This window comes from Acomys minous (assembly GCF_964271855.1).
Source record: "Acomys minous genome assembly, chromosome: 3".
Lineage (NCBI taxonomy): Eukaryota > Metazoa > Chordata > Mammalia > Rodentia > Muridae > Acomys > Acomys minous.
In genome coordinates, this window is record NC_140485.1 from 5,272,650 (window position 1) to 5,299,745 (window position 27,096).

General features: G+C 44.9%; 2 protein-coding genes and 1 long non-coding RNA gene across 5 annotated transcripts in view; 1 reads left to right on the plus strand and 2 right to left on the minus strand.

Moving 5' to 3' along the window:
• The window catches only part of SEC23B (SEC23 homolog B, COPII coat complex component), a 39,366-nt gene extending 24,165 nt beyond the window's left edge, over positions 1 to 15,201 (minus strand). For 2 of the 3 annotated variants that reach the window (XM_084775887.1, XM_084775885.1), the window contains exons 1-10: positions 15,045 to 15,201; positions 12,207 to 12,441; positions 10,116 to 10,173; positions 8,426 to 8,512; positions 5,990 to 6,226; positions 5,790 to 5,878; positions 4,742 to 4,886; positions 4,183 to 4,341; positions 3,743 to 3,858; positions 512 to 635 (exon numbers count right to left, since the gene is read on the minus strand). In XM_084775887.1, coding sequence (XP_084632013.1) covers positions 512 to 635; positions 3,743 to 3,858; positions 4,183 to 4,341; positions 4,742 to 4,886; positions 5,790 to 5,878; positions 5,990 to 6,226; positions 8,426 to 8,512; positions 10,116 to 10,173; positions 12,207 to 12,427 — 1,236 coding nt within the window. In that variant the 5' untranslated portion in view covers positions 12,428 to 12,441; positions 15,045 to 15,201. The remainder of the gene's footprint in view (positions 1 to 511; positions 636 to 3,742; positions 3,859 to 4,182; positions 4,342 to 4,741; positions 4,887 to 5,789; positions 5,879 to 5,989; positions 6,227 to 8,425; positions 8,513 to 10,115; positions 10,174 to 12,206; positions 12,442 to 15,044) is intronic. The other variant, XM_084775886.1, reaches the window with a different exon arrangement.
• LOC311594336 overlaps positions 1 to 27,096 on the minus strand; it is an 89,431-nt gene that overhangs the window by 31,710 nt on the left and 30,625 nt on the right. The window lies entirely within an intron of this gene.
• Positions 19,356 to 26,149, plus strand: RBBP9 (RB binding protein 9, serine hydrolase). The gene is made up of 5 exons (XM_084775897.1): positions 19,356 to 19,554; positions 21,122 to 21,164; positions 21,609 to 21,714; positions 24,036 to 24,121; positions 24,458 to 26,149. The coding sequence occupies exons 1-5, from the start codon at positions 19,456 to 19,458 to the stop codon at positions 24,682 to 24,684; spliced, it is 561 nt and encodes a 186-aa protein (XP_084632023.1). The 5' UTR covers positions 19,356 to 19,455; the 3' UTR covers positions 24,685 to 26,149.

Sequence of the window (27,096 nt, forward strand, 5' to 3'; positions counted from 1 at the left end):
TATATAGTAAGTTCCAGGCCAGCCCGGTCTATATAGTAAGTTCCAGGCTAGCCCGGTCTATATAGTAAGTTCCAGGCCAGCCCGGTCTATATAGTAAGTTCCAGGCCAGCCCGGTCTATATAGTAAGTTCAAGGCCAGCCCAGTCTATATAGTAAGTTCAAGGCCAGCCCAGTCTATATAGTAAGTTCCAGGCCAGCCCGGTCTATATAGTAAGTTCCAGGCCAGCCCGGTCTATATAGTAAGTTCCACGTTCAAGGCCAGCCCGGTCTATATAGTTAAGTTCCAGGCCAGCCTGGTCTATATAGTAAGTTCCAGGCCAGCCTGGTCTATATAGTAAGTCCCAGGCCAGCCTGGTCTATATAGTAAGTTCCAGGCCAGCTGAGGATACACAGTGAGACACTGCCTCAAGCAAATAGTGAGTAAGTAAATATCTACCATGTATATATGGAAATGTATTGGCTAAGTATTATAAGATAATTTAAAATAAAACTTTTCTAAAAGCCTACTGTACCTTTACTTCCAATGTAGCACCAAACGCCATTCTGAAATCTCCGTTGAAGTCTTTACTAAAAATTCTTTGGAATGTCTGCTTGAAAAGAGAAGTGTTGAAAGAATCTCCCATCACCATATGGCCTCTAGGTAAGAAAGGAGGAAGGTAGTCATTTAAGAGAATTGGAAGCCATTTGGTTGTTCCCTTAGGAGTCACAAACAATAAATACACACACACACACACACACACACACAGAAAACTATGTCCATACAAGCACTACTGACTAACGTAAATGAAAAACAGTAAGTTCATTTGGTACTTAGGGAAGAAACTATCTCAAAAACATTAAACAAAAAAATCTTTAAAACAGTTCTGGGGTACTGAGAAGGTGCCTAGGTGGGTACCACAAAGCCTGATAACTTGAGTTCAATCCATCCTCTACTTACATGGCAGAGAAAAGGAACCAACTCCTACAGGTGGCCCTCTGACTTCCATACGAGTGCCATGGCATGTATACATACACACACACACACACACACATACACACATACAAAAGCAGTACATATAAAAATGTATCTTAAAGATTTTAAGATACCAACTCTATATTTTGATCAGTATACACAAATGTACAGAGATGGTGAAAATTATATTCACAAAGAAAAAGAACACAAGCACTAGAGAAAGCCACATAGGTCTGTAGTGTCATTAACTGCAGTATGCCGTTTCCAGTCTTGAAGCCACATAGGTCTGCAGTGCCGTTAGCTGTCGTGTGCAGTTTCCAGTCTTGAAGCTGAGTGGTGCATTTGTGGAAAGTGCTATCCTGGGGGATGCTACCTGACGTGTGGGCAGACTGCTCTACACTCCCCTCACTGTCACAATTCCCATGCACCTGTAAGCGCTCCAACAGGTGGCCTGCTCCTGCACCCCAGCAGCCGGGAGGCTGGGGCAGGAGGACTGAGCTTGCAGCCGTCCAGGGCTACAGAGTAAGACCTTAAACAAACAGCAAGCGTCCCAGCTAAAATGAGTCACTGATCCTCTCCTCTCTGTCTGTCTCATACACACATGCACAGCTGGGGGGCCGTGAACACATCTTGGGTTCTCTCTCTTTCCTATCATTCTCCACCTAAAACGTTTTGAGCAGTGCCCCTCATTTCCTCCGTCCCCTCCAGGCATCTGCAGGTCTTCATGTGCCCCTGTAAACCGCACGCTCAAAGGGAAAAGCACATCTTCTCAGCAGGGAAGCCCAGCACTATGGGATCAGGACTGATCTTCCTGGAAAACCATTTGCTACTCCTCTAGTCCAGCCTAGGACCGCCACGCCTTTGCCTGCAGTCATCCTATACACCAGACCCCGGCTTCTGCACTCAGGGGTGCTTCTCCTCACCCACCTTGCCCCATGACGTATACCCATCTCCGTGTGTGTGTGTGTGTGTGTGTGTGTGTGTGTGTGTGTGTGTCTATGTATGGGTGTACGTATGCCATGGAGGGTACAGACGTCAGAGGATAACTAGGAGTTGTATGTCTCTCTCCACACATGAGTCCCAGGGACTGAACTCAAGTCTCAGACTTGGTAGCAGGCAGGTCCTTTCCCTGCCGAGCCATCTTTCAGCACTTGTGCTACTGCTGGTTTTCCTTTTGTTTTGTTGGGGGGAGGGCTTTTTCCTTTTAAAGTCAACTTCTTGCTATACAGCCCAGACTAGCCTTAAACTCAAGATCCTCCAGAGCAGTGGGGTTCAGGTATGCCTACCAGGACCAGTGAGAACTCAACTTATTACGATCGGTTCAATGCTGCACGTATGTCTCTAATACATCTGTCCTGCTCCAAAACAGTATTCAAGTGACTCAGATTCTACCTCCTATGCCCTCCCCTGAGAGAGCAGAGAAGAATCACTAGGGAGGTTGATTAGAGAAGCAGAAATCTGGACCAGGGAGATGGTTCACAGGCTCAACAGCCTGAAGCCCTGAGTTCTATCCCTGGGCTCCACGCACTGGAAGAAGACAACGAGCTCCCACAAACTGTCCTCCGACCTCCAGAGCTGTGCGACGACACACAGGTGTGCAACGACACACAGGCACACAAGCAGACGCACTACCTAACTAACTAGCTAATTGTTAAAAGAAAGAAGAGACGCAGAACCTCCGTCCACACACACAGCTCTACGTAGCTGCTCCTCAAACTGTGGCGTGTAGTCCAGTCAGCGGGCTTAGACAAATGTAGGTTTGGATTCACCAAGGGCAGAAAGAGGCCTAAGAGGCTGCATTTCTAATGAGCTCCCAGGGAAAACAAGGCTGCCTGTGCTCAAACTCTGCTCTAGGTGAGAAACACCGGAGGGAAACTTTGAAGAACGCTGAGGCACAAGCCATGCCCCATGTTCATTATATCAGACTGTCCAGGCAGACGCCACAGAAAGAGCAGCTTGCTTTGTTCTTTACTTTCCTTTTCCTGGAGTCTTTCAGATTCCCCAGGCAACACTAACGTGCAGCTGAGCTTCCGACTCAGTGCTCCACCTCAGGGCTTCTCGCACGTTTACAAGCACCCACAAGCACCACGTCTAGACAGCCGCTGAGGAAAGCCAAAGAACAGTCCTAATCGGTTCCCGTGAGCCCCTAAGGTTCATGAACCAGTTATCATTCCAAGCTGAGAATTTGTTCTACATTTTCACTTGAGGACAACATTGACTCAGAGCAGTGTACCCTACAGGGTGACAGTGTGACTGGCATTAGTCAGAGTCACTAACCAGCAGTGTACCCTACAGGGTGACAGTGTGACTGGCATTAGTCAGAGTCACTAGCCAGCAGTGCACCCTACAGGGTGACAGTGTGACTGGCATTAGTCAGAGTCACTAACCAGCAGTGTACCCTACAGGGTGACAGTGTGACTGGCATTAGTCAGAGTCAGTAGCCAGGGCAAGTTTCTTCTAATTGCACGATACTCTGATACTCAGATGCTATTTACTAGCTTATCACGAGGAAATGCACTGCTGAAGGCGAGGCTCCCCAGACAAGCATGGCAGCCTAGCCTGCAGATGATATTAACAACCCCGAAGAAGAAACAGTCACTCGGATGCGACTTGTTGTCAGGAAGTCCTGAGACCTCTTCTAAGCACTGCCTCTTCCTCCACAGGACCACGTTCCCTTCCAGTCAACAGATCCAAACTCACAGAGACCTGAAAACTCAAAGCTGGCCTCACTCACCCTGTAATCCCACCATTCATTTCTTCCCTTAACTCATTTCCCAGGTGTTCTACGTACCCTGTAAGATTCGGACAGCATTTCATTTCCAGAAGTCCCGTTTGATCAAGAGCACAAGCATAAATATCAATGCAGTGACCATTCGCAGCAGTTCGATTGGCAAGCATCTCATAATGCTGTGAAGATAGAGAAGAGCCTTGAGGAGACAGAAGTGTAACTCCCAGGGCGCCCTGGGACACCGAGGATGGAATGGAGAGCAGAGCATGGGGTCCACCACCTGGGAAACTGCATGTGAAATGAAGCTTTGGAGTCAACGCTCTTTGAACACTCTACACCCGACCACGCTAACTGGTCAGACGGGGTCAGGAAGTTAACAGGAGCCCACATCGGGAAGAGCGGCACTGTACACGCAGCTGCTGGCGCAGCAAAGCGGTCATCACGCGTCCAGAGCAGCCCACGCTGGCTGTTACCGCACTCAGCGCGAACCCGAGAGCACCTACCTTGGTTGCCTTCTTCATGAACCGGGCGTTATCTTTCTCGATATCGTGCCAGGAGCGAATAGGAGTCTTTAACTCATCTCCAACCACCATGCCAGGTCCTTGGGTGGGGGGCCCTCCAGTGAACAGCATGATTCTGGCTCCAGTATTTGGGAAAGTACCCTAAAGATAAAGATCGTGACAGAAACATCCAGTCCCACTTCTGAGTATGGTTTCGGTTTCTGTATACAAATACTCCAAAGGCAAATTCTCTCCATGTTCCAGCCACCTCCCCTGTTCTCGGCACTAGTGGTGCTGTGCGGTACCGCACGCGTCCGTGACAAGAGCGTTGGTGACAAGAGCAGCGCTGACTGTCCCCCAGCCAGATGACTGCGCTGCCATTGCTCTAGTGAAAGCACTCTCCACGCTCCAACCCCCTTAGTTTTTCATAAAAGCTTTCTGGCATTTTCAAAATACTGAGGTCCTGTGGGCTGACTTACAGCACAAGAAAATTTCCAACAAAGCTACCAAGAGCAAGAACAGTTTTTAGGACTTGAGAGGTCCCTATAAAAATATAAATTACCTCCAGCAAGCCAACAGCAATGGACAAAGCAACACCAGTGGATCGCAATGGTCTCTTCCCCTGAGTGACTGGCCATGGGTCCCTCTGCAGCTCCCCAAGGAGATCTGTGAGGTTCATGTCAATCTTGTGAACGGGCTGTAGAAATCTGTATGATTTCAAAGGGCACATCAGTGGTGACTTAATAAAGAACCTTGACCATCAGCCTTCAGTCACCAAGTTAACTGCTCTCCAAAACCATTATCCAATAGGAAAAACTCAAAACCTTTTCCTTCAAAATTATCTCTACCAACACAAAAGCAATTCTAGTCAAGCTAGTCAAGTGTGAAATATGCTATAAAATCTAATAATCACAAATTTATGCATGCATCATTAAAAAAATCAAATTGAAAAGGAAAACATCAGCTTGATTAAACTTTAAGCAGCTCAGCACTTGGGAGGCAGAGGCAGGCGGATCGCTGTAAGTTCAAGGCCAGCCTGGTCTACAGAGCGAGTCCAGGGCAGCCAAGGCTGCACAGAGAGACCCAGTCTCAAAAAACAAACAAACAAAAAACTTTAAGCAGCTAAGATGTCCTCCTGGTAAGCCTAGTGTGGCTCAGGTTTGTTTGCATCCTGTTTATGCAGATGGTCTTCTCTGTGCTGAGGCTTCTGTCTGCATGCCCCTTGAGCCTTAGAGGCTATGTACAGAGAAACACTCTGCTTTCTGGCCAGATTGGAGGCTGTCTCTGGCAACCATAGGCTTTTGAATCAACTGAATGAAGTGAGTGCCTGCTCACAGGTTTATTTAAAAGTACCCAAAAGAAGTGCATTGTGTTTTGTCAGCTTTACTTAAGGATCAAGGATAGCAGCCATGTGTCAAAGAGGGGACTGAATGAACAGTGTCAAAACATTTCTATGAGACACTGAATATCAAGTGGGCTTAGTCCTAAAGTTGTTTTTTTTTTTTCCTTTGAACTATGGACCCAGAAGTACCAGCATCACTCTAGCTACTCTCCTGGGCTGTCGGGCATGTGCATCACAAAACACCTAACACTGTACACTGGTAACTCACCTGCTGGAAACAAAAGGCTGCTCCTGAGGTTGAGCAGGTCTTGCTTGCTGCATAGGCATCATAGCTGACTTGGTCAGGCCTAGCATCTCCTGAATAGAACAAACAGAAAGATCCAATTTCCATAATTTCCATTAACACTAAAAGTAAATAATAAACATGGCCCATCTACCCTCGCTGCTGCTTCTTTACAAGGCACAAACCTGTATTTGCTTTGCAGTTAGATCCTTGGTCCCTCGGAAGACGTAACTCTTGGAGATTCCCTCACAGCTTAGCTCGTGAACCTGCACCATCCTCCCAAAAGTGATGAGGCCAACCAGGGCATCCGGGGGAAGGAGGCTCAGGGACATCTGCAGAGACTCTTTGAGTGCTTGAAGGTCATCTTCCTCCAAGCACGTATCAACCACATAGAGAAAGATCAGAGGTGACCGAGCACCTCGCTTTGGGAAAAGAAAGACGACATGATGATCAGTCTATACGCAGACATAACCAGCTAGCACAGAGCAAGTCTCCATGCTTCTACAGATACCCAGGGCTGTGTGGGTAGAGAGCTACACCAGCGTCTAATAACTCATCAAGTGACCCAGCGTCCATCAAAACAAACAAATCTTAAAAGGTATTCAACAGGCAGTACCTACTATGGGCCAGACGTTACCAGACCCTGGGATACACCACTGCACAGAAGAAACAAAGATTCCTGCCAACCAAAAGGAACAAGCCTGGGAGGGGGGGCCAGGGGGCAGCAATAGCTAAGATGGAGGCTGGTGGCAGGTCCCTGTGCTCAACAGATCACAGCTGGGGGGCCCAGCGCATGACTTTAATCCCAGCACTTAGGACACAAAGGCAGGTAGATCTTTGTGAGTTTGAGGCCAGCCTGGTTTATATACTATGCCACAGGACAGCCAGAGCTACATAGTGAGACTATGTCTCAAAAAATAAATAAATAAAAAATGAAGAGAGAGAGAGAGAGATGAAGACAGCTTCAGTAGGAAGGCAAATTTTGAGGTGGCAAGATGGCTCAGCTGATAAAGGCCACACCAAGCCTGATCCCCAGGCCTCACAAGGTAGAAGTACTGGCTTTCACAAATTGTCCTCTGACCTACACAGACACACACACACACACACACACACACACACACACACACACACACACAGACACACACACACAGAAACATAGAGACACGCACAGACACACAGACACAGACACACACACAAAAACAGAGACACGCACAGACACACAGAGAAACACACAGACACACAGACACACACACACATACAGACACACACAGAGAAACATAGAGACCCGCACAGACACACACACACATACAGACACACACAGAGAAACATAGAGACATGCACAGACACACAGAAACATAGAGACACGCACAGACACACACACACACACAGAAACATAGAGACACGCACAGACACACAGAGAAACACAGAGACATGCACAGACACACAGACACATACACACAGAGAAACACAGAGACATGCACAGACACACAGACACATACACACAGAGAAACACAGAGACACACTCAGACACAGACACACACACATACACAGAGAAACATAGAGACACGCACAGACACACAGACACACCACCACCACCATCATCATCGAATCACGGTTATGGGGGGAAAGGGAAGGGAATGGGGAGCAACACAGAGCAAAAGAGTTCCAAGCTGAGGAGCACCTCCTGCGGGTGTGACACTAAAGGAATCAAGAAGGCCACGGGGCTGAACAAGGACCCTGGGAGGAGAGGTGTGGGCCCTTGAAGAGTATGCTTTGCTCTGGGTGAAGAGGAGCCAGTTCTGTCAGCAGAGACTTCTGAGCCTCTAGAGTTACACTGGCTGTTGGGTTAAGAATAAAGCACAAACAGACGAGGAAAATGAAGGAGAGGAGCAACGAGACTGGCAGCTATCTAGTGAGAGGAGGAGGACGGCCCAGCATGGCCAGGGTGAGGGAAGGCGAGGCGGGTGGAGTCTAGGTATGTTCCGAATAGTACACATCCTACATGCGTAACAGTACATAGTCAGTGGACGAGCTACCAAATGAGAGCGGGACGTGGGAAAGCAGGGCACTGGTAAGACAGGAAGAGGTGGGTCTGACGTCCCTAGCCCAGGCTCGCCTCCATCACTGTTCATCTCTTCAGCTGCATTTGGTTGTGGATTTCACCAAAATCATGCTCAAGATAGGGAGATCGTAGGCAGGGTGGGTGAGGGGCCTACGTTTCAGAATGCTTAGGGGGAAACAGAGGAAGCAGCTGAGCGCAGGGAGGTGAGAAAGGAAACAGGCTGCAGGATTTATCTCAGGGCAAGATGATCCCCTCCTGCTAGCATAGCCGGGCGAGCAGCAGCAGGGGGGACACCGACCCCAGGAAGATGAAGTGTTTCCAGGTGACATGGGGAGAGTGTGGAGGACGGCCTTTAAATGTGCTCAGGTCCCCCTTTCTGAAGCCTAGGTCAAGACCTGAAAACGATGCCAGTAACACAACCGTACTAGAACCCACTGCGTAGAGCCCTAGCCCCAGCCAGCAGCTTTACCTCGTGAGGACAGCGGAGAGGCACAGAATTCCAAGTATCTTAAAAGGAACTCAAGTTTAACAGTGTTCCTTAAACATATGAAAACCTTACCTGGACCACGTACTCAATTGTGGAAAACTGAGGCATCAATTCAGCAGGCTGGTTCACCTCGGATATGCCTGTGTACGCTGGAGGAAACTGATGAGAAGAAAACAAAACAACATTAAATTAGGGATAGAAGTGATTCGTTTTGCACTCTTTCTTTGTACTGGGGGTTAAGCCTAGGTGCATGCTTGCTAGGCAAGGGTGCCGCCTCTGAGCTCCAGCTATGCATGGCACATCTATAAAAGTGGTTCATGACCAGAACAAAGTATAAAACATGTTATGAAAACACAAATGCTTCTAATTCTCTTACATATTTATGATTTTATAACATCAAAAAACATTTACAATTTAGAGAAGGCCTGTTTGCCCACCCACACAGCCAGGTTCACACGTCTTAAAATATACTACCCAAAACATTCAGGTCTGGAGAGATGGCTCAGCGGTTAAAAGCACTGTCCACTTTACCAGAGGACCTGGGTTCAGTTCCCAGCACCTACATGGCAGCTTACAACTCTCTGTTCCAGGGCATTCAACACCCTAATACAGACACATATGTGAGCAAAACACCAATACACGTGAAATAAAAATAAATTATTTAAAAGAGGAAGAAAGAGAGAGAAAGAGAAAGAAAGACAGACAGACACGCTGCTTAAGCTTTGCCCTGCAAACCCTGTGCTGAGGTTGTCTTGAATAGTCTGTATGGAGCTAACAATGCAGCTCGGTGATGCAGAGCCTCCCTAACACACACAAGGCCCCGGGTTCCACTCTTAGCTCTGAGAGGAAGAAAGCATACGCAGATGATAAAGCCTTTATTAGGCTTATTATCAACAGGACAGTGCACGCTCTGTGAAGGAGAGCCGACAAGCTCAGGGAAGTGAAGACAGCTACCGTCTGTATTCTGTCTACACTGCGTCATCCTTGACACATATACAGGCCAGATTTGATCTGAGCACCAAAAAGAAAAAAGAAAGTCAATGCTCCGTTGTCATTCGAGTTTCTTTTAGCTTAGTAGTTTAAAAACTTTTAGCTGCTAGGGATAGGGGCACACATCTTTAATCCCAGCACTTGGGAGGCAGAGGCAAGTGGATCTCTGAGTTCCAGGCCAGCCTGGTCTACAAAGTGTGTTCCAGGACAGCCAGGGCTACACAGAGAAACCTTGTCTTAAAAATAAATAAAACAGCCACAGCCGGGCGGTGGTGGCGCACGCCTTTAATCCCAGCACTCGGGAGGCAGAGGCAGGCGGATCGCTGTGAGTTCAAGGCCAGCCTGGTCTACAGAGAGAGTTCCAGGACAGCGAGGGCTACACAGAGAAACCCTGTCCCAGAAAACTGGAAGAAAAAAATAAATAAATAAAACAAAACACCAATTAACTTATAAAGCAGAAGAAGCTCAACCCTGACGCTGGAACCCTACAGTTACAAGAAGAAAATTCAGTAACATGCACCAACTAATTAGAAAATTAACGTGGTCCACTAAAGCATGAACAGATTTATCTTCTTTAGGTAACATACTCACTTCCTATACAAAACTTAAAGAGAAGAGAATTCCGTGTCCTCCACTGTCCACACAAACGGCCTCACAAAAGCCATGACAGGAGAGCACCAGAGGAACATTTAAGCTCATGTAATCTTTCCCAGGGCAATACAACAAAAACAAAATGGGCAAATATAAACATGTATTATTTTAAACTATATACCTGATTTCTTTGAAAACAGAAATTGCAGGCCCACAGTTTTGCACGGTAATCAACTTGACTGCAAGAAAAGTAAAGAAATGTCACAAACAGATATTATATGAATTTTCAAGCTAGAAAGCAACCAAATGTGAGTTTAAAGTTCCATAAATTAAACAGGCATGTGTTTCTATGAGTGTGTATACGCAGAAGAATTTGTGAAACTGCAGGGAAAACTGGCTATCAAGTATACCAAAAAATTCTCTCAAACATTTGCACCTTTGTCTTTTCCAGTTCCCCAATCATGTTTTAAAATTTCCTCACTCATATAAACTATAAGTTATTTGCTTTTGCTTTCTATTTATCCAAAAATTTTATTGTTCAAAAGTGTAAAACGTTTTTTAAGAGATTTGCTTAGTTTTATTTTACCTGTATGTGTGTTCTGCCTGTATGTATGTGTAGCACATACGTGCCTCGCAGAGGTCAGAAGAGGTCAGCCCTAGTGCTGGAGCTGTGGAAGGCTGAGCTAGCACGTGGGTGCTGGGCACGTGACCATGGGTCTCTGCGGGAGCAGAGCGTGCTCTTAACCACTGAGCCACCTGCTTCCAGCCCCTGTGCAAAACATCTGAACTTCAATAATAAAAGCACACTTCACACATGGGCCATGGAGAGCATGTTTCTAGGTCGGCTAAAATGTTAGAAACAGTTGAAGACACAGCTTCTGCGGCTTCTCGCCCCTGTCTGCACTGAGGCTATGGGCAGCCAGTGCTGGTACTTTACAAGCACGGTGGAGAAATTCCCAATAGGAGCTTGGCAAATAAAAGCAAAGAGAAATAAAAAAGGGCTCTGACATCCAAAACTTCCAACACTTTCAACTTGCTTCAAAATTCCTCCAGGCATGCATAGCAGTACACTTCTGCAGCCTCACTTCCTCCTCCAGGGCACTGGAGGGTCACACAGCCCTGAGACCGTCCAGTTATGCAACATACACAACTCTAACTCAAAAAATAATGAAAATAACTTTTTCCAATTGCCCAAATACATTAATAGAATAGAATCTCAGATTTTAAAAAATTTAAATTTCACTAAGAATGTAACATATATATAATTCCTGATTGTGTCATGGTTCTTCTTGCTATAGGTAATCTATTGCATATATGTGTAATATTATAAATGTATATGTAAAAAAAAGTTTTTAAAATAATTTTTTTTAATCTCAAAAATAATTACACTTAACAATAAAATTACTGGGAGTTAAAATGTCTTCCGCCATGACTAGAAGATGACCCAGTGGCTAACAGCACTTGCTGCACGTTCCAGAGGAACGAAGGTTAGTTCCCAGCATCCATGCCTGGCACCTGGAATATTTGCTTCAGGAACTTCAACTCCCTCTTCTGCCCGCCACAGGCACCCATGTACAAATGGTATAAACGTATGCATGTGCACTTGTGCAAACACACACACACACACACACACACACACATACACACACACACACACACAATCTTTACTGCCCCCAGGGAAAAAAGTTCTTCTGCCTAGTAGTTCTAGACATGCTACATCATCATACAGGGTACATACAAAAAAAAAAAAGGAAGTTTTTGGATTTTTTTTTAACACTTTAAAAGCCATCTCTTCCAGTCTACAATTAAGCCAGAAGCAAACTGATCATCTGGGAGGGGGAAAGGGAAGGAGAAAGAGAAGGGAAGGACGGAGGGACAATTACAAACTCTTCCTTTCTATCTTCTGCATTGCTCATGTAAGATTCCAATTTTCTTCTAGGCTCCTTTAATTCCAGCCCCTGGAGACAGAGGCAGGAGGATCACTGTGAGCTGAAGGCCAGCCAGATCTCCATATGAGCTCCAGGTCAACCAGGGCTACGTAGTGAGACCCACCTCAAAACAACAACAACCGAAACAAAAAGATTCCCATTTTGTCTGGAATATCGGGCCAGAGAGGCTCCCATGAGCACTTGCTCTCTCAGAATCTCACCATCCACTTCTCGTCTCAAATTGGAAATTCTTCTAGAGAAATCAAGTGACTTTCTTAAGACTTGCGCAGAGATGACAATTTACTATATTCATCATTTTTACCAGTTTTTGAAAAAATCCATACCAAAGTGGATTGAGAATAGCTTTGCAGGTCGGCCTGCTGCACAGCACAGGTTCATACTGCACAGGCGGTAAGTCTGGGCGCTCTTTCAAAGGAGTGAGGAGACAGGCCAGGGGGACAACCATTCTCGTGGCTTCAAGGCGGCTAGAAGGCCACACGTTCCAACTGAACCGCACACCATCCCGTTCTTCATTCTGTTGAATGAACTCCAGATATGTTGCCATGGTCTAAAAGGAAACTAGAATGAGATTAAAAGTTTTAATTATATGCAAACTTCTCAGCTGATCTTTAAAAAAAAAAAAAAAGATGGTCTCAAACCAGATGGGATTTCACATCAGAAATCCCAGCACTCAGTCCCAAAGAGATGATCTTACTGCTGTAAGGTGTTTCACAAATACCTGATCTGGAAAAGCCTGTCACCACAGCATAACAGTAACTACCTTGTCTCAGACCCCCAAAGTTGATTACTCTTCCTTTCTGTCTCAGCTTTCTACTGCTATGATAAAGACCATGACCAAAAGCAATGTGGGGAGGAAAGGGTTAATTTCAACTTACACTTGTGGTCCATCATCTTCAGGAAAGTCAGAGCAGGAACTCACAGCAGAAACTAATACAGAGGCCCTTGGAAGAACACTGCATACTGGCTCATTCCTCAAGCTTACTCGGTCTGCTTTCTTATGCAACTCAAGGACCTCAGTGCCTGGGAGTAGGACTGCCCATCGTGGGATGGACCTTCAGACATCAATCATCAAGCAAGAAAGTGCTCCCACAGGCCTACCTGATAGGGGTTGAACTACGTGACCATTTGTTAGCTGTGTATAGCTGGATATTACTACTACTTAGTTATCTGTTTATGTGTGATGCTAAGGGTGAAATTCAGGGCCTTTGCATGCTAGGCAAGCACTCTACCACTGAGCTAAATTCCTCATACAAGCAAAGAAAACAACCTCGTGGCCAAAGCTAAGTCTCAAATTCTGTTTAATGATCCAACAAGTTTCCCCATCCCCTTTCTTTCTTTATCAAAGTAAATACTGTATGAAATGTCACCTTCCAAGTCACCTTGGTTTTTGTGTGTCTGTCCTGTTGCGTCACCCCTCCCTGCCCCATCACTTTGCTAACTGTGGAGAACAGAAGCGTATGCGGATTTGAGAATCCGGCTATTAACAGGAAGCAGCTTGGCACACCAAACCTAGGAAGGGAAGTTTGCTTTTGTACTGTCTCTCACCGTGTCCTCCTTCCTTCCTGTGTTTGCTTATGCGCATCCTCGGAAGGCTTCAATCGGTCCTTCGGACTAAGCTTTCAGACTCACATAACCCCAGGGTTGTTGAGTGAATGCAAACTATTTGTGATCTAAAACCCATCAGCACATAAGTTCCTGAAGATCAATTGAAGAAGCTCTTCAGGAAAGCAAGTAAGGACTGGCAAGATGGCCCAGTGGTTAAAGTGCTTGCCACACAAGGCTGACAGCCTGAGTTTGATTCTCAGATGCCACATAAAGGCAGAAGGAGAGACCCAATAGTGCAAAAGTTGACACTGCCCCCAACATGGGTGACTTGACAGGTGCACACACACATCATCCACAAGCTCAGAAAAAAAAAAAAAGGAACACAAGAGCATTGACTCTAGATCTCCATGTTTGGGAGGCTGAAGGAAAAGAACCAGGGGAGTTCAAAGCCTCCTGGTTTACGTAGGGAGATCCTATCCAAAATAAATTGTGTGTGTGTGTGTGTGTGTGTGTGTGTGTGTGTGTGTTCAAGACTATGGTGGCTTTTAGTGCCAAAAGTGCTTGAGAACAACTGTCTCCTTTGAGGAATATCATAGTGCAAATAACTTGGATGAGGGCAATTTTACACGCCCAGAAAAGCAAATTCATTATTCTCCTGTACAGATCCCACACAACAAAAGTCCAAAACGTCTGTTCCTACTGAAATTCTCAGACACCCACTTGTTCTACCTTGCAAACCAGGAAGATGAAACCTTGACTACACAGGAAGCACCTATGCATCTTTGCTTGAGGGGTGTGGGGGGGTTGTGAATAAACAAATCACAGATGGGCACATTTTAATATCACCATTTCAGCAATGACTTCAGCAAACCCCACTAAATAAGGGTGACCCCTCTTTAAAGTTCTTTACTTAAAGTACACGTCCCAAGGAGCCTGCATATTAAAGTCTGCTGTTCCCTATTGCCTCCATTCCTCACCCTTCTAAACCACGGTTTCTTACACCTGGACACGTAATCCACAGAGGACGTCAGTGAGCTCACGAATCCTCTGAAGTTCCATGTACTTTTATTAACTTCTACGTGTTGAGAAATATGGTGACTTTTTCCCCACTGCTCCTATCCAATTCTCAACGAGTAAGGGTGTCTGAAGAGACACAGCCAAATCCACCTCAGCTCACAGTGGATTGGTCAGTGGAATGCATGAGCGAGCGAGCGAGTGAATGAATGGGCTAGAAAGGCGCCCAACAAAATGTCTGAGCCACCCTCATCTCTCCAGCACATAACTTTCTAGGACTTAGTAACCATCTGTAGACACAGTCAAACAACACCTAATCCCGTACTGAAAAACTGGGTTCTGATTTCACTTATCACAAAGCAAAACTCAAGTTTTTCATGGGGATCCGGTCCTTCCGGATGCTCACGCCACCACCAATTCTTAGGGCTAAGGAGTCAGAATCCGGTCCTCTGCCATAAGGGACCGCGCGGATGAGTCGGCTTCTGGGATCATCAGTTTTCTCGGATTTTTCAGCCTGCCAGGAAAAGTCCACAAGCAGCCCACCCTGCCCCTGCCCTCCTCCTAAGCGCCCGTTCACCCGGGAAGAGAGATGAGTCACTCACCTGGACAGAGAGCCTTCCGCGTCCCACAGACACCAGAGCTCGGCTCCGGCTTCCACAGCCAAATCCACCTCAGCTCACAGTGGATTGGTCAGTGGTCGAAAACGTCACTCTCAAGCGCCATGCTCTATCCAATCAGAGAGCATGTCTATGGCTGACGCGAAAAGGATAAGAAAAGCTGCGCCGCCATCTTTGAATGGGGAAAGGCAGTAGTTTCTTAAGCTGCAAAGTTTAAAATACTTTCTCAAATATATCCCTAATATTTTTTTCCTGCACAAAACCTCGGCGCCTGCGGGACCGTCATCCAAACGCAACCCGTACTCCTCAGGGGGCCGCCTTTACAGAACGTGACGTCTGTTTGCCTCAGAGGGAAGTCCCTCGCATCTCCTAGTTACCGGGAAGCGAGAACAGTGACGCGTAGCCGGAGGGGAAACCAGAAGTTGTCAGGAAGAGGCCGTCAGCCTGCGGGGAGGAGCTGGAAGGTGGCAGAGTCTTTGCTCTGGTAGATGTTCTTTTTGAGCTCAGCAGGTGCTGAGGTGGGGACCTCATGGAGCTTGAGCGTCTGTTGTGTACCCCCTAACACGGGTGCTAGGAACCGAACTCCAGCAATATACACTCAACCACTGAACCAACTCTCCAGCCGCAGAACTCTAAAATCTTAAATGTATGCTAAGGCATGTTTAGGCGTTCAAAGAGTATCCATTAAATAACCCAATTTACTATTAATTCCGACATTTCTATAAAACAGAGCTGGCCTGAAGAAAGCAGAGCTCTGCTTTCCTGGGTCTCCTGAGTGCTGGAACTAAAAGCACACATCACACTGAGATAGAAGGACTAGAAGCACAAGAAATAACAGGGCTCAGTTTAAGTAGATGTTACTATGAAACGTTACTATTTGCAACAAAACCTTGTCAGAATAACAACGCAATTTTTAACAAATTTACATTTTTGTATCCTCTTAAACATCAATTAATGTTAACATTAGGTAATTTATAACCTTAGATATGTTTGTGAAGCCCAAAGTAATCTCTTCCTAAGGAAACAGGGCCAAGTAAAATAAAATGTACACGTGTATTATATCTAACACGGAGGAAAAGAAAAGACTTTATTAATAACAAAAGTTAATGTAATTTTACTTATCAAAGATTTCTCTTAAGGTTTTGAACCCAGATTATTTCTGCACCAGTAATTTCTGTAGGGAGGGTATTTTTTTTTTTTTAATTGCATGTTCAAAGTATTGTTGATTGAATGTCCTTATTTGGGAGAATTTTAGAAGTGTTTGATTGATATAAGAATGTACAGGCCAGGCGTGGTGGCGCACGCCTTTAATCCCAGCACTCGGGAGGCAGAGGCAGGTGGATCGCTGTGAGTTCGAGGCCAGCCTGGTCTACAAAGCGAGTCCAGGACAGCCAAGGATACACAGAGAAACCCTGTCTCAAAAAAACAAAAAACAAAAAACAACAAAAAAAGAATGTACATATTGGCCAGTGGTGGCGCATGCCTTTAATCCCAGCACTCGGGAGGCAGAGGCAAGCAGATCTCTAAGTTGAAGCCAGCCTGGTCTACAGAGCAAGTTCCTGGATAGCCAAGGCTACACAGAGAAACCCTGTCTCGATACGCCAGGAAAGCGGGGGGGGGGGGTGTACTTGTTTCTGTAACAAACATCTTTTAATTGGAGAAGTCCAATGATTTAACTTATTGTGACTGGACAGGAGTGGCAAGATCTCCTGTTCTCCCAGAGCAATGGGTGCAAGACTTTTTCATTCTAGCCAGCCAGACATATTGACATATAAAGAACATACAGTTTTAGTTCTGGGATCTCAGCCCCAGGTCAGGAGGAAACACAAACATTAAAGTGTGGTGGCCTGGAGAAGAAGACACTGCTGTTCCCTGTTGGTGTGGAAGTCTTGTAAAGTGATAGCAGCCGTCACAGAGAGCACTGAGAAACTAGACCTGCTGTCACCTCTTACCTAGGAGAGGGCCTCTCCATAAACTGGTTAGTTCCCTTCAGGGATTACCAAATGGCTGGTAAGACCAAATTTCTGACTGTTGTTCTCTTCCATGGGAGGGGAGCAAACTAACCAGCCACGAGCAAATCAGAAAGAAGAACTGAAAATCATTAGAAAGAAGAAAAGACTGCTAGAGGATGCTCTCAACTCAGCATCCTTATTCTAGTACCCCCCCCCCCACACACACAGACACGTTAGCTGAAACAACCTGTAATGTGCTCTTCGGTGATGTGACTCCAGGTAGATTTAGAACACGGGTTGGCGGCTCAGCAGAGAAGGTGCTGGCCAGGATCCATGCCGTGGAAGGAGCTCTGACTCCAGAAAGTTATCCTCTGACCTATACCCACACAGGGAGGCACCCACACATGTGGACAACACACACCACCCCACAGTGTGTGATAAACAAACAAAAAATTTAAAAGAAAAACATGTTTCAAAGAGGTAAAATGAGGGCCAGTGAGATTGCTAAGCAGGGAAAGCCTGCTGACCTGAGGCCATCTCTGACCCTCATAACTACTGAAGAGGAGAACCACCTCCACAAAGCTGTCCTCTGGCTGCAACGCCCAGGCCATGACACATGCACCCGCCACACAATAATAATAGCAGTAGTAGTAATAATAAAAGATACAAGGCTGGGTGTGGTGGTGCATGCCTTTAATCCCAGCACTGGGGGAGGCAGAGGCAGGTGGATCGCTGTGAGTTCGAGGCCAGCCTGGTCTACAAAGTGAGTCCAGGACAGTCAAAGCTACACAGAAAAACCCTGTCTCAAAAAAACCAAAAATAAAAATAAAAATAAAAATAAAAAAAGATACAATAAAGTTTTAAAACATGTAATAGTATGCAAACAAAATATTCCAAATAATTTAACTCACCCATTAATGAAAACAATAGGGATGTTCAAATTAGTTCTAAGAAAATCTCATTTATAAAAACATATTCTCTACCTCAAAATATCTTTTTCAACCCTATGTTAGACACTATATGCATTGTTATGGGTATCTGTGTGTACCTATCAACCACACCCTGCTGGGAGATTGTCTTAATTGAGTTATTTGAGGTAGAAAGACACACCCTGAATTTAGACAGTCCCATTTTATGGGCAGGGCTCTGAACTGTAAGAGTGAAAAAAGCACTTGCCTGTAATCCCAGCACTCGGAGGCAGAGGCCGGTGGATCTCTGTGAGTTTGAGGCCAGCCTGGTCTACAAAGCAAGCCTAGGACAGCCAAGGCTACACAGAGAAACCCTGCCTCAAAAAAAACAAGACTACAACAAAAGTGAAAGAAACCATCGGCCATCAGAGTGGACAGCCTGAGTTCAATCTCTGGGCCCCACATAATGGAACAAGAGAAAGAGTTCCTTCAAATTGTCCTCTGACCTCTGCAAACACACTCATCTACACTCAAACATACCTCATATGTGTACACACACACACACACACACACACACACACACACACACACACACACTAATTTAAAATAGTAATAAGGGGCCTGCTGCACTTTCAGAAGACTGGAGTTCAATTTCCAGCATTCACATTTGGTCCATCAACTATAACTCCAATTCCAGGGGACCCAACATCCTCCCCTGGACTCCTCAGACACCCCCACGCATGTTGTGCACATACATATAAAAAGTTAATTTTTCCTGAATATAGTGACACACTCCTTTAATGCCAGCTCTCGAGAAACAGAGGTGAATCTTTGTGAGTTCTAGGCTAGTCTGGTTTACATAGAGAGTTCCAGGCCAGTGGGAGCAAAATAATAAGGTTGTCTTTTTATTTCTATTTTTTTATTTTTTGAGACAGAGTCTCTCTGTGTTAGCCTTGGCTGTCCTGGTCTCACTTTATAGATCAGGCTGGCCTCGAACTCACAGTTATCCACCTGCCTCTGTCGGAGGCTGTCTTAAACAAATTAACGAAAGTTGATTTGGAAAAAAACAACAAAAAAATTTTCCTTAAAGAATTATTGAGCCGGGCGTGGTGGCACACGCCTTTAATCCCAGCACTCGGGAGGCAGAGGCGGGCGGATCGCTGTGAGTTCGAGGCCGGCCTGGTCTACAAAGTGAGTCCAGGACAGCCCAGGCTAACACAGAGACCCTGTCTCGAAAAACCAAAAAAAAAAAAAAAAAAAGAATTATTGGTACGCCTAATAAAAATATAACACATTCTGAGCATGTTGTTGCCAGTTCTTCATAAAGGTAAATCAAAAGTGATTGATATTTATTTAATGGTAATTCACAGAATTTGAGTTAGGCTGCCTGTATGCTAAACCAGACAGCTCGGGCCTGCGGTTATCCAAGGACTACAATTCCCAGAAGGCCTCAGTGCGGGCTCTGGGCCGGATGCTGTCTAGGTCGAAGAACTTCAGGTCCTCGCTGGGCAGGGGTCTCTCGAGTTTGCTGCATTCATGGCGCTCCCTAGCAAGGCAGTGATTGTTCCCGGGAACGGAGGTGGGGACGTGGCCACCCATGGCTGGTACGGCTGGGTGAGAAAGGGGCTGGAGCAGGTAAGGAATCCCAGCCCCTGCTCTGCGGTCCATTTGGCGCTGTGCGGAGGTAGGGAGGATGAGGCTCGAAGCTGTTCCCACCCTCCTCCAAATGAGCTCAGTGAGCCCTCAACGATGCTGCTCACCTAAACTAGTGGTCAGGATTTTAAACTGGCGAGGCAGCTCAAAAAGCTGAGGGCGCAGTTCTCGAGACTAAAAGGAAAACCTGTTTTACAACTGTAGAGAATGCCCCCTCCCCACCCCTTTCTGCTACCAGATTGGAGACTTCGGAGACTTCCTAGATAATTTTGTTTATATTCATTGCTTTAGATTTTGAATTTTTCACTATGTGATATTTAATATATACAAAGGATGGATATAATGTGCAATAAACTACCAAACTAAATTACATTTTTTTCCGTGCTGTCAAAGCCAAAGCGTCTTTGTGTGCCCTGTACCATTAAGCTATACTCCCAACACAAATTAAACTCTAGAACATAACCAGTTCTGGATGATCTGTCCGCCCTCGTCCCATATTTTGCGTTTAACTTATTGTATGCAGGGGGGTGGGAGGCGTGTGGAGGTCAGAAGACAACTCTGTGGAAATCAGGTCTCTCTTTACCTGGGTTCTGGGAATCGAACTTAGGTCACCAGGCAACCGCTGCAAGTGCCCTTGTCAGGTGGGCTGCTGTTATAGCCTTTTTGCTACACATTTAAAATCTTAAAGTATTTTTACATCCATGTGTATAATCTTTAAACAGCATATGGTATAATTTGGCGTCTTTGTGAACTTTATAGAAACAGCATAGCACCATAGGTCATCCTGTGCCTCTTAACTTTTTTTGTTTGTTTGTTTTTTGGAGACAGGGTTTCTCTATGTAGCCTTGGCAATCTTGGACTCACTTTGTAGACCAGGCTGGCCTTGAACTCACAGCTATCCGCCTGCCTCTGCCTCCTGAGTGCTGGGATTAAAGGTGTGCGCCACCACGCCCAGCTCGCCTCTTAACTTTCAATAAAAGGAAAAACCCTCTTCCACAGTTAGTTTCCTGTGTTGGCCTCGAGTAGAATTTCAGGAGAAAATAGGGCCCATTTGGAATAAAACTTCAGGGCTGTGGCTGGAAGCTGTAGGCAAAACTACTAACTCGAAGGTCAAGCTGGAATGGCCAGTGGGACGGGCTATCCAGCTTTCTCAGTGGTGTCTCCATATTCTTTTTACTTTCTTTCTGGGCACAATCCATTTGGCTCAGGTCACTCTGTCTCCGGCATATTAACTTAGGCCTTCTCTATAGACATGTGCCTTGGGGTTGACTAGATTACAAGTGCAGACACTGGTCTCGGTGGCGTCTTACAGAACTCGATAGAGAACCACACATGGCTGTGTATCATCTGAGCCCTGCAACACTACGTAATCCATTTCATTTCATAATATCAGCAGATATTTACTGAATTGAGCAAGGTCATAGCAGGTGTCATTTCTTTCTCTTTTTTTTTCTTTTCTTTCTTTCTTTTTTTTTTTTTTTTTTTTTTACAAAGTTTTAGTTGAAACTAATCTCTTTATTATAGCTTTTTCTTCTCCCTTACATCACAGATTCCTGGTTTCCAGTGTTTGGCTAAAAACATGCCTGACCCAAGTAAGTTTTAAGCTTGTTTTTGAAAAGCCTCATCTGTTAGATGTTGAGCTCCGCATTTGCAGGGTGAGGCCAGAAAGCAGGACTATCATAGTGAGAGGACAAAATTAAATGCACACTAAGAACAAATAAAGCAAGGAGCTCATGGACGTGGGTGGAAGCCAAAAATAGTATGGAAGATTTCAATATCATGAAAATCACCTGGGTATGGTAGATTGAATTACCTTTGTAAGCTAGTAACTGTATTTTCCCTGTTTAAGACTAGCTTGTGCTACGTAGTGAGGAGGCTCTCACAGAAGGAAATGGGAGGAGGGTGGTCTTCACTTCAGTCGTCTGACTTTAAGAACATGATGGGGGGTGGGCAAAACTCTACTAAGACCGCAGGACAGAGGTCGTGGGCTCTGCTGGAACAGCCTCACCTACCAGACTGTTGTACCCTGACTACAGTTACAGCTCGAGAGAGCATCTGGTTGCCCTTCATGGAGACAGAGCTGCAATGTGATGAGAAGACTGTCATCATAGGCCACAGTTCCGGTGCCATCGCAGCCATGAGGTACAGCCCTGTGGAACTGCTGTGTTGTCGGCATAGGGAGACGTTACGTTTCTTAAGTTTCCATTGCAGAGGGCACAGTGCTGACCTCAACAGCTGTAACATAATCTGCCCCGATTTCTTCCTTGTTTGTTAAGGGAGTGAAAGAACTGGATTGCTTTTCCCAGGTGCAGTGATCTCTGAAAGCTTCTGTGGCTCTGACGCTTCCTGCTGCTCGGCTCTGATGTCTCCCATCACCTCTTCTCTCAGCCAGGCATACTGATGTCATCGTAGTTCCCGGAATGTGCCAGTGCACACCTGCCTTATCCTGCTCAGCCTTCTAGCAGGGACACCCTCTTACTAGCTGCCCGGCTTCTCACTGTGTGTCTACTTGAATGTCCCCTTTTGGGTGACATCTTCAATCAATCCATATAAAAGAGCAGCCTTGTCCTACCGGCTCCTATCTCCTTTATGTTTTTCTATGTATAGTACTTTATCATCCAACATACATTAATTTCTTGTCTGCCCCTATTAATGGAATGGAAGCTCCATGAAAGTGGGGTAAACCAGGCTAGAGAGATGGCTCAGAGGTTAAGAGCACTGACTGCTCTTGCAGAGGACCTGAATTCAATTCCCAACAACTATATGGTGGCTCACAATCATCTGTAATGTGATCTGGTGCCCTTTTCTGGTGTGCAGGTCTACACGCAGGCAAAGCATTGTATACATGATAAGTAAACAGAGAAAAAATTTTTTTCCAGACAGGGTTTCTCTGTAGCGTTGGCTGTCCTGGACTCACTTTGTTGACCAGGCTGGCCTTGAACTCAGATATCTGCCTACCTCTGCCTCCCAAGTGCTGGGATTATAGGTGTGTGCCACCACGCTCAGCTAAATAATTCTTAAAAAATAAAAATAAAAAATGCAGGTCTTCATGCAGGCAGAAAGCGGGGTAACCCTTTGTTTACTCACATGGAATTACAGTACCTAGGAGAGGGCCCGACACAGTAACTGCTCAACAAATTCCTCCTGGGGAATAGAGGTTTCTTTCTTGGCATTCCACGTGCACCATAGTGCTTCTGTCAGAATCTTGTCTTCCCCACGAGCCTAGCGAGTAAGGAATTAGCTGGCCAAGCTGTTGCATGTTTCCTACCCTGGTAACAAAGGCTGTTGCAGGTCATTCAAGCTACCATGTGAATTGTTAAATGTTATGGCATCTTGCCAAATTTTAGAACCTTTTAGCTACATAGGTCAAGAGGATGGGGATAATAACGTGTTTCAGTACAGTAGCAGTGAATTGTGGCATACAGTCAGCAAAAGGATGCTCACAAGTGTGCGCGTGCTGGTGGGGGCAGTGCTGACCTCAAACACGGTAACACGTATCCTTTTCTTTGTTTACCAGTCACTGGTAAAGGTGTAATGTTGTTGTTGTTATTATTATTATTATTTATTTTGAGACAAGGTTTCTCTGTATAGCCTTGGCTGTCTTGGACTCCTTGGACTCACTTTGTAGACCAGGGGGCCTCAAACTCAGAGATCTGCTGCCTGTGCCTCCCGAGTACTGGGATCAAAGGTGTGAGCCACTGTGCCTGGCTGTAATATTCTTTGTGAAGTCCTCTGAGTTTATTAGGATTGTCGGCAGCCTTCTAAGAGTTGACTCCTAAAGTTGAGCAAGAAAAAAAAAGTAGATGCCTGAACAATTAGCAATAGGTATGAAGAAACAGGAAACCAACACAATCTAAGGGGTGTGTTAGCTTACTTACTAATTGCTACGGGATACTTTTTAAAAGAAAATGCTAGACGCATCTTAACAGGCGATAACATTTAGTACCGTACCATTGATAGTGGGACACATGAACACATGTACCTGAAGTGACGGGAAGGCTATCTTACCAAAATGTTTAATCTCAGACTAATTGTGAGAAAACTAATTCAGTTTAAAGGAGCTGGGCTAAACTGTGAGAACACAGGCAGCGCTAAACCTGAATGGGTGTAATAATGCACATGCAAGCAGCAGCAGCATCTTTCTGAACTATGATTCATATACCACTTGCATTAGGCAAATGGGTTAGAGATCGCATGCCTTAAAATGCAGGTTCCTGGGCCTGACTCTGAATTACATGCTCTGGGGCTGAGCCCAGGAATCTGAGTCGGCATGTTGACCACCCAAGTAATGCTGACGCATATATTAAAGGTAGATGAATGTGTATGTCAGTGATTGTGAAATTTTGTTTTTCATTTTAATCTCAGTAGCATATACTACCTTTCTGTGAATTTACATCAGATGGCTTACTGTTTCCTAGATATAATAATACTATGTATGGCTGACACTCTCTCTGTTCTCCCAGGTACGCTGAGACACATCAGGTATATGCCCTTGTATTGGTGTCTGCATACACATCAGACCTGGGGGATGAAAACGAGCGTGCGAGCGGTAAGTCTTTAGGGAGAAGCCCCAGGAGAGCCCTTCCCAAAACACAGGACACACTGCTAAGCTACAAAGTAGCTGTTCTCTCTCAACCCTGCAAACGTAAATCTAATAGCAAATAAGAGATTTTCCACCTACTTTGGCTGTCTAGCATGAATCCCAGGACTTAGCTTTTTTTGAGCCATTTACTTCGTCTTGGTAAGTAAGTATGGTATCAAGCCCTCCAGATAGGAAACCCAGAGGACTGCTCTGAAGTCACCTCTGGTCCTTTGTGTCTCTGATATTTTCTGATGTCTAGGATGATGATTCATGCATGCTGATAGGCTGTTTTTTCCCCTGCAGGGTACTTCAGCCGCCCCTGGCAGTGGGAGAAGATCAAGGCCCACTGCCCTCACATTGTGCAGTTCGGCTCCACTGATGACCCCTTCCTTCCCTGGAAGGAGCAACAAGAAGTGGCAGATAGGTTGGACGCCAAATTGTACAAATTCACCGACCGTGGTCACTTTCAGAACACAGAGTTTCATGAACTGATTAGTGTGGTGAAGTCTATGCTGAAAGTACCAGAATAGTCCAGATGACTGCTGTTCTGTAACGTGCCAGTATGGGTAGAAGAGCAAACATTAACACACAGTACTAGACAGGAAACATCCAGCTAAGCTACAAAAAAGTGCCTGAAAAACAAACCCATTTGAACACTCACACTAAGTTACTAGCATTTCAGTTCCCACAGGACTTAAATTCTTCCTGAAAAGCTACTGACTAGAGCAGTATTTTTCCATTTGATAAGGGACACAGAGTCTGTTTAGCTATCCTGCTGACCTAAATAGAGTTAAGTTAGAAGCAGACTTCAGAACTAGCATGGTGTGCCTTTATGACCCCAGCACTTCAGAGAAGGCAGGGGATCAGGAGGAGAAGGCTAGCTTGATGTTGTCTCAGAAGAGAAAAAGCAAGTAGACCCAGGTCTCCTGAGTCTCACTCCAGATTATAACTCGGTAGCTTTAGCAAGGTGTGATCCACTCCTGAGACCACAGTACTTGTAAAGCTGAGGAAAGTGGATCTTGAATTTGAGGCCTGCCCTGCCTAAGCTAAATATTTAGCAAAACCATGTCTCAAAAAAACAAAACAAATAACTAAAAGTAACGATAAAAACAAACCTAGAAGAAACTAAAATAGGTTTTCGCTTAAATTTTAAGTGACATTTTTTTCCTTTTTAAAACAAAATGTTCCTAACTGGGGAAGAAAACATGATTAAAGGTACACAATGTTGTATTACAACTCAAAACTCTAGCTGCTGTTTCAAACTAGCTCAGGATGGTAAACTTGGGTCTTCATCAGTGACATCCCCAACCCCACCCCATCCCTAGGTCCTTCTGACAGGTTGAGACCAACCCAGAAGGACGTGCAGTCAGGGAGCTGCAGACAGCAGATGTCTGCAAAGCCGGCCACCTGTATACCAACATAGGTAAGACTAGCAGGGTTAGGTCATGTGGTGTGCTGCAGTGTTGAAATGTGATGTGTATTCATGTCTTTTTAGAAACTGGGGCAATGTTTATGCATTTCTACAATCTCTACATGAATTACGGTAGCTGGCAACAACATTGTAATTAAAAGATAAGCAAATGCTACAAGACCAGGTCATCCTCTTGTGAGCTTAGCTGTAAGTAAACATTTTTAGATTGTCTATGAAGTCCAAGAAAAGCCTAAGATAAACAAATGAACGTAATGCTAAAAGGGTGGAAGACAAGGGAGTGAATTGTACTTTGTTATTACGTTTTAAGTATCTTCAAAAAGAACTTTTCCACAATCAAGTGTAATTCTGTAGAGTTGAGCCTCTTAACTTCTAGGGATCAGTTCAAGCATCATTCCACAATTTTTCTTATACTCTCATTTAAATATATGCTATCCCCCTTTTTAAAATGTTCTTTTTATATTATATATTCAATATATGAAATGGTTTCATTATACTTTCACGCATTTATAATATACTTCAATCATATGTTAAAAAAGTAATAATAAAGCATTTATTTCTCAGTATTTTCTGACTGCTGTGATGCCTCAGATCTCCAGTGCCCTTAGACTTGATGACACAGAACCTGTGACAGATACAGAAATGTGATTTTCCACTTTTATCCTAGAAGGGTGCAAAGCTGCCGTGTTAGCTTGAAATGCTGTGGAGGTTTCTAGCATCAGGAAAGATTTTTAACTTTTAATAGGTATCTTTGGAGGACAGGAAAACAATCATATAGGTCTACGTAGGAATTCACATGGGAATGAATAATATCAGCAACAGTTATTTATCAAGTGAATATATTTTTATCCTGTGGCAGAAAACAAATTGTAAACTAGTGTCATTTATATAAGTTAATTTTTTAAGAATTCAAAAACAAAAACAATAAATAATAACTAATCTCCCATCAAATAGACTCAAATTTGGATTATAGGTTTGGTCCAATCACTGCTAAAAAGCCTGCTTACAATAGATATGATTTTTTTGTTTGTTTGTTTTTGTTTTTCAAGACAGGGTTTCTCTGTGTAGCCTTGGCTATCTTGGACTCACTCTGTATACCAGGCTGGCCTCGAACTCACAGAGATCCACCTGCCTCCTGAGCGCTAGGATTAATGTTTTTTAATTAATTTTTTTCCTAACTTTAAAATGAGTTGTTAAAAAAATCTCATTATAGGCGATATGGTGGCACCTGCACTCGGAAGGCAGATCTCTGTGAGTCTGAGGCCAGCCTGGTCTACGAAGCCAGTGTAGGACAGCCAGGACTACAAGAGAAGCCCTGTCTCAAAAAACAAACAATAATCTTTTTGAGACAGGGTTTCTCTGTGTAGCTTTGGCTGTCTTGGACTCATTTTGTAGACCAGGCTGGCCTCAAACTTACAGAGATCCGTGGGCCTCTGCCTCCCGAGTGCTAGGATTCAAGGCGTGCACCACCATACTTGGCCCAAACAAATAATCTTAATTGTAAAGTAATACA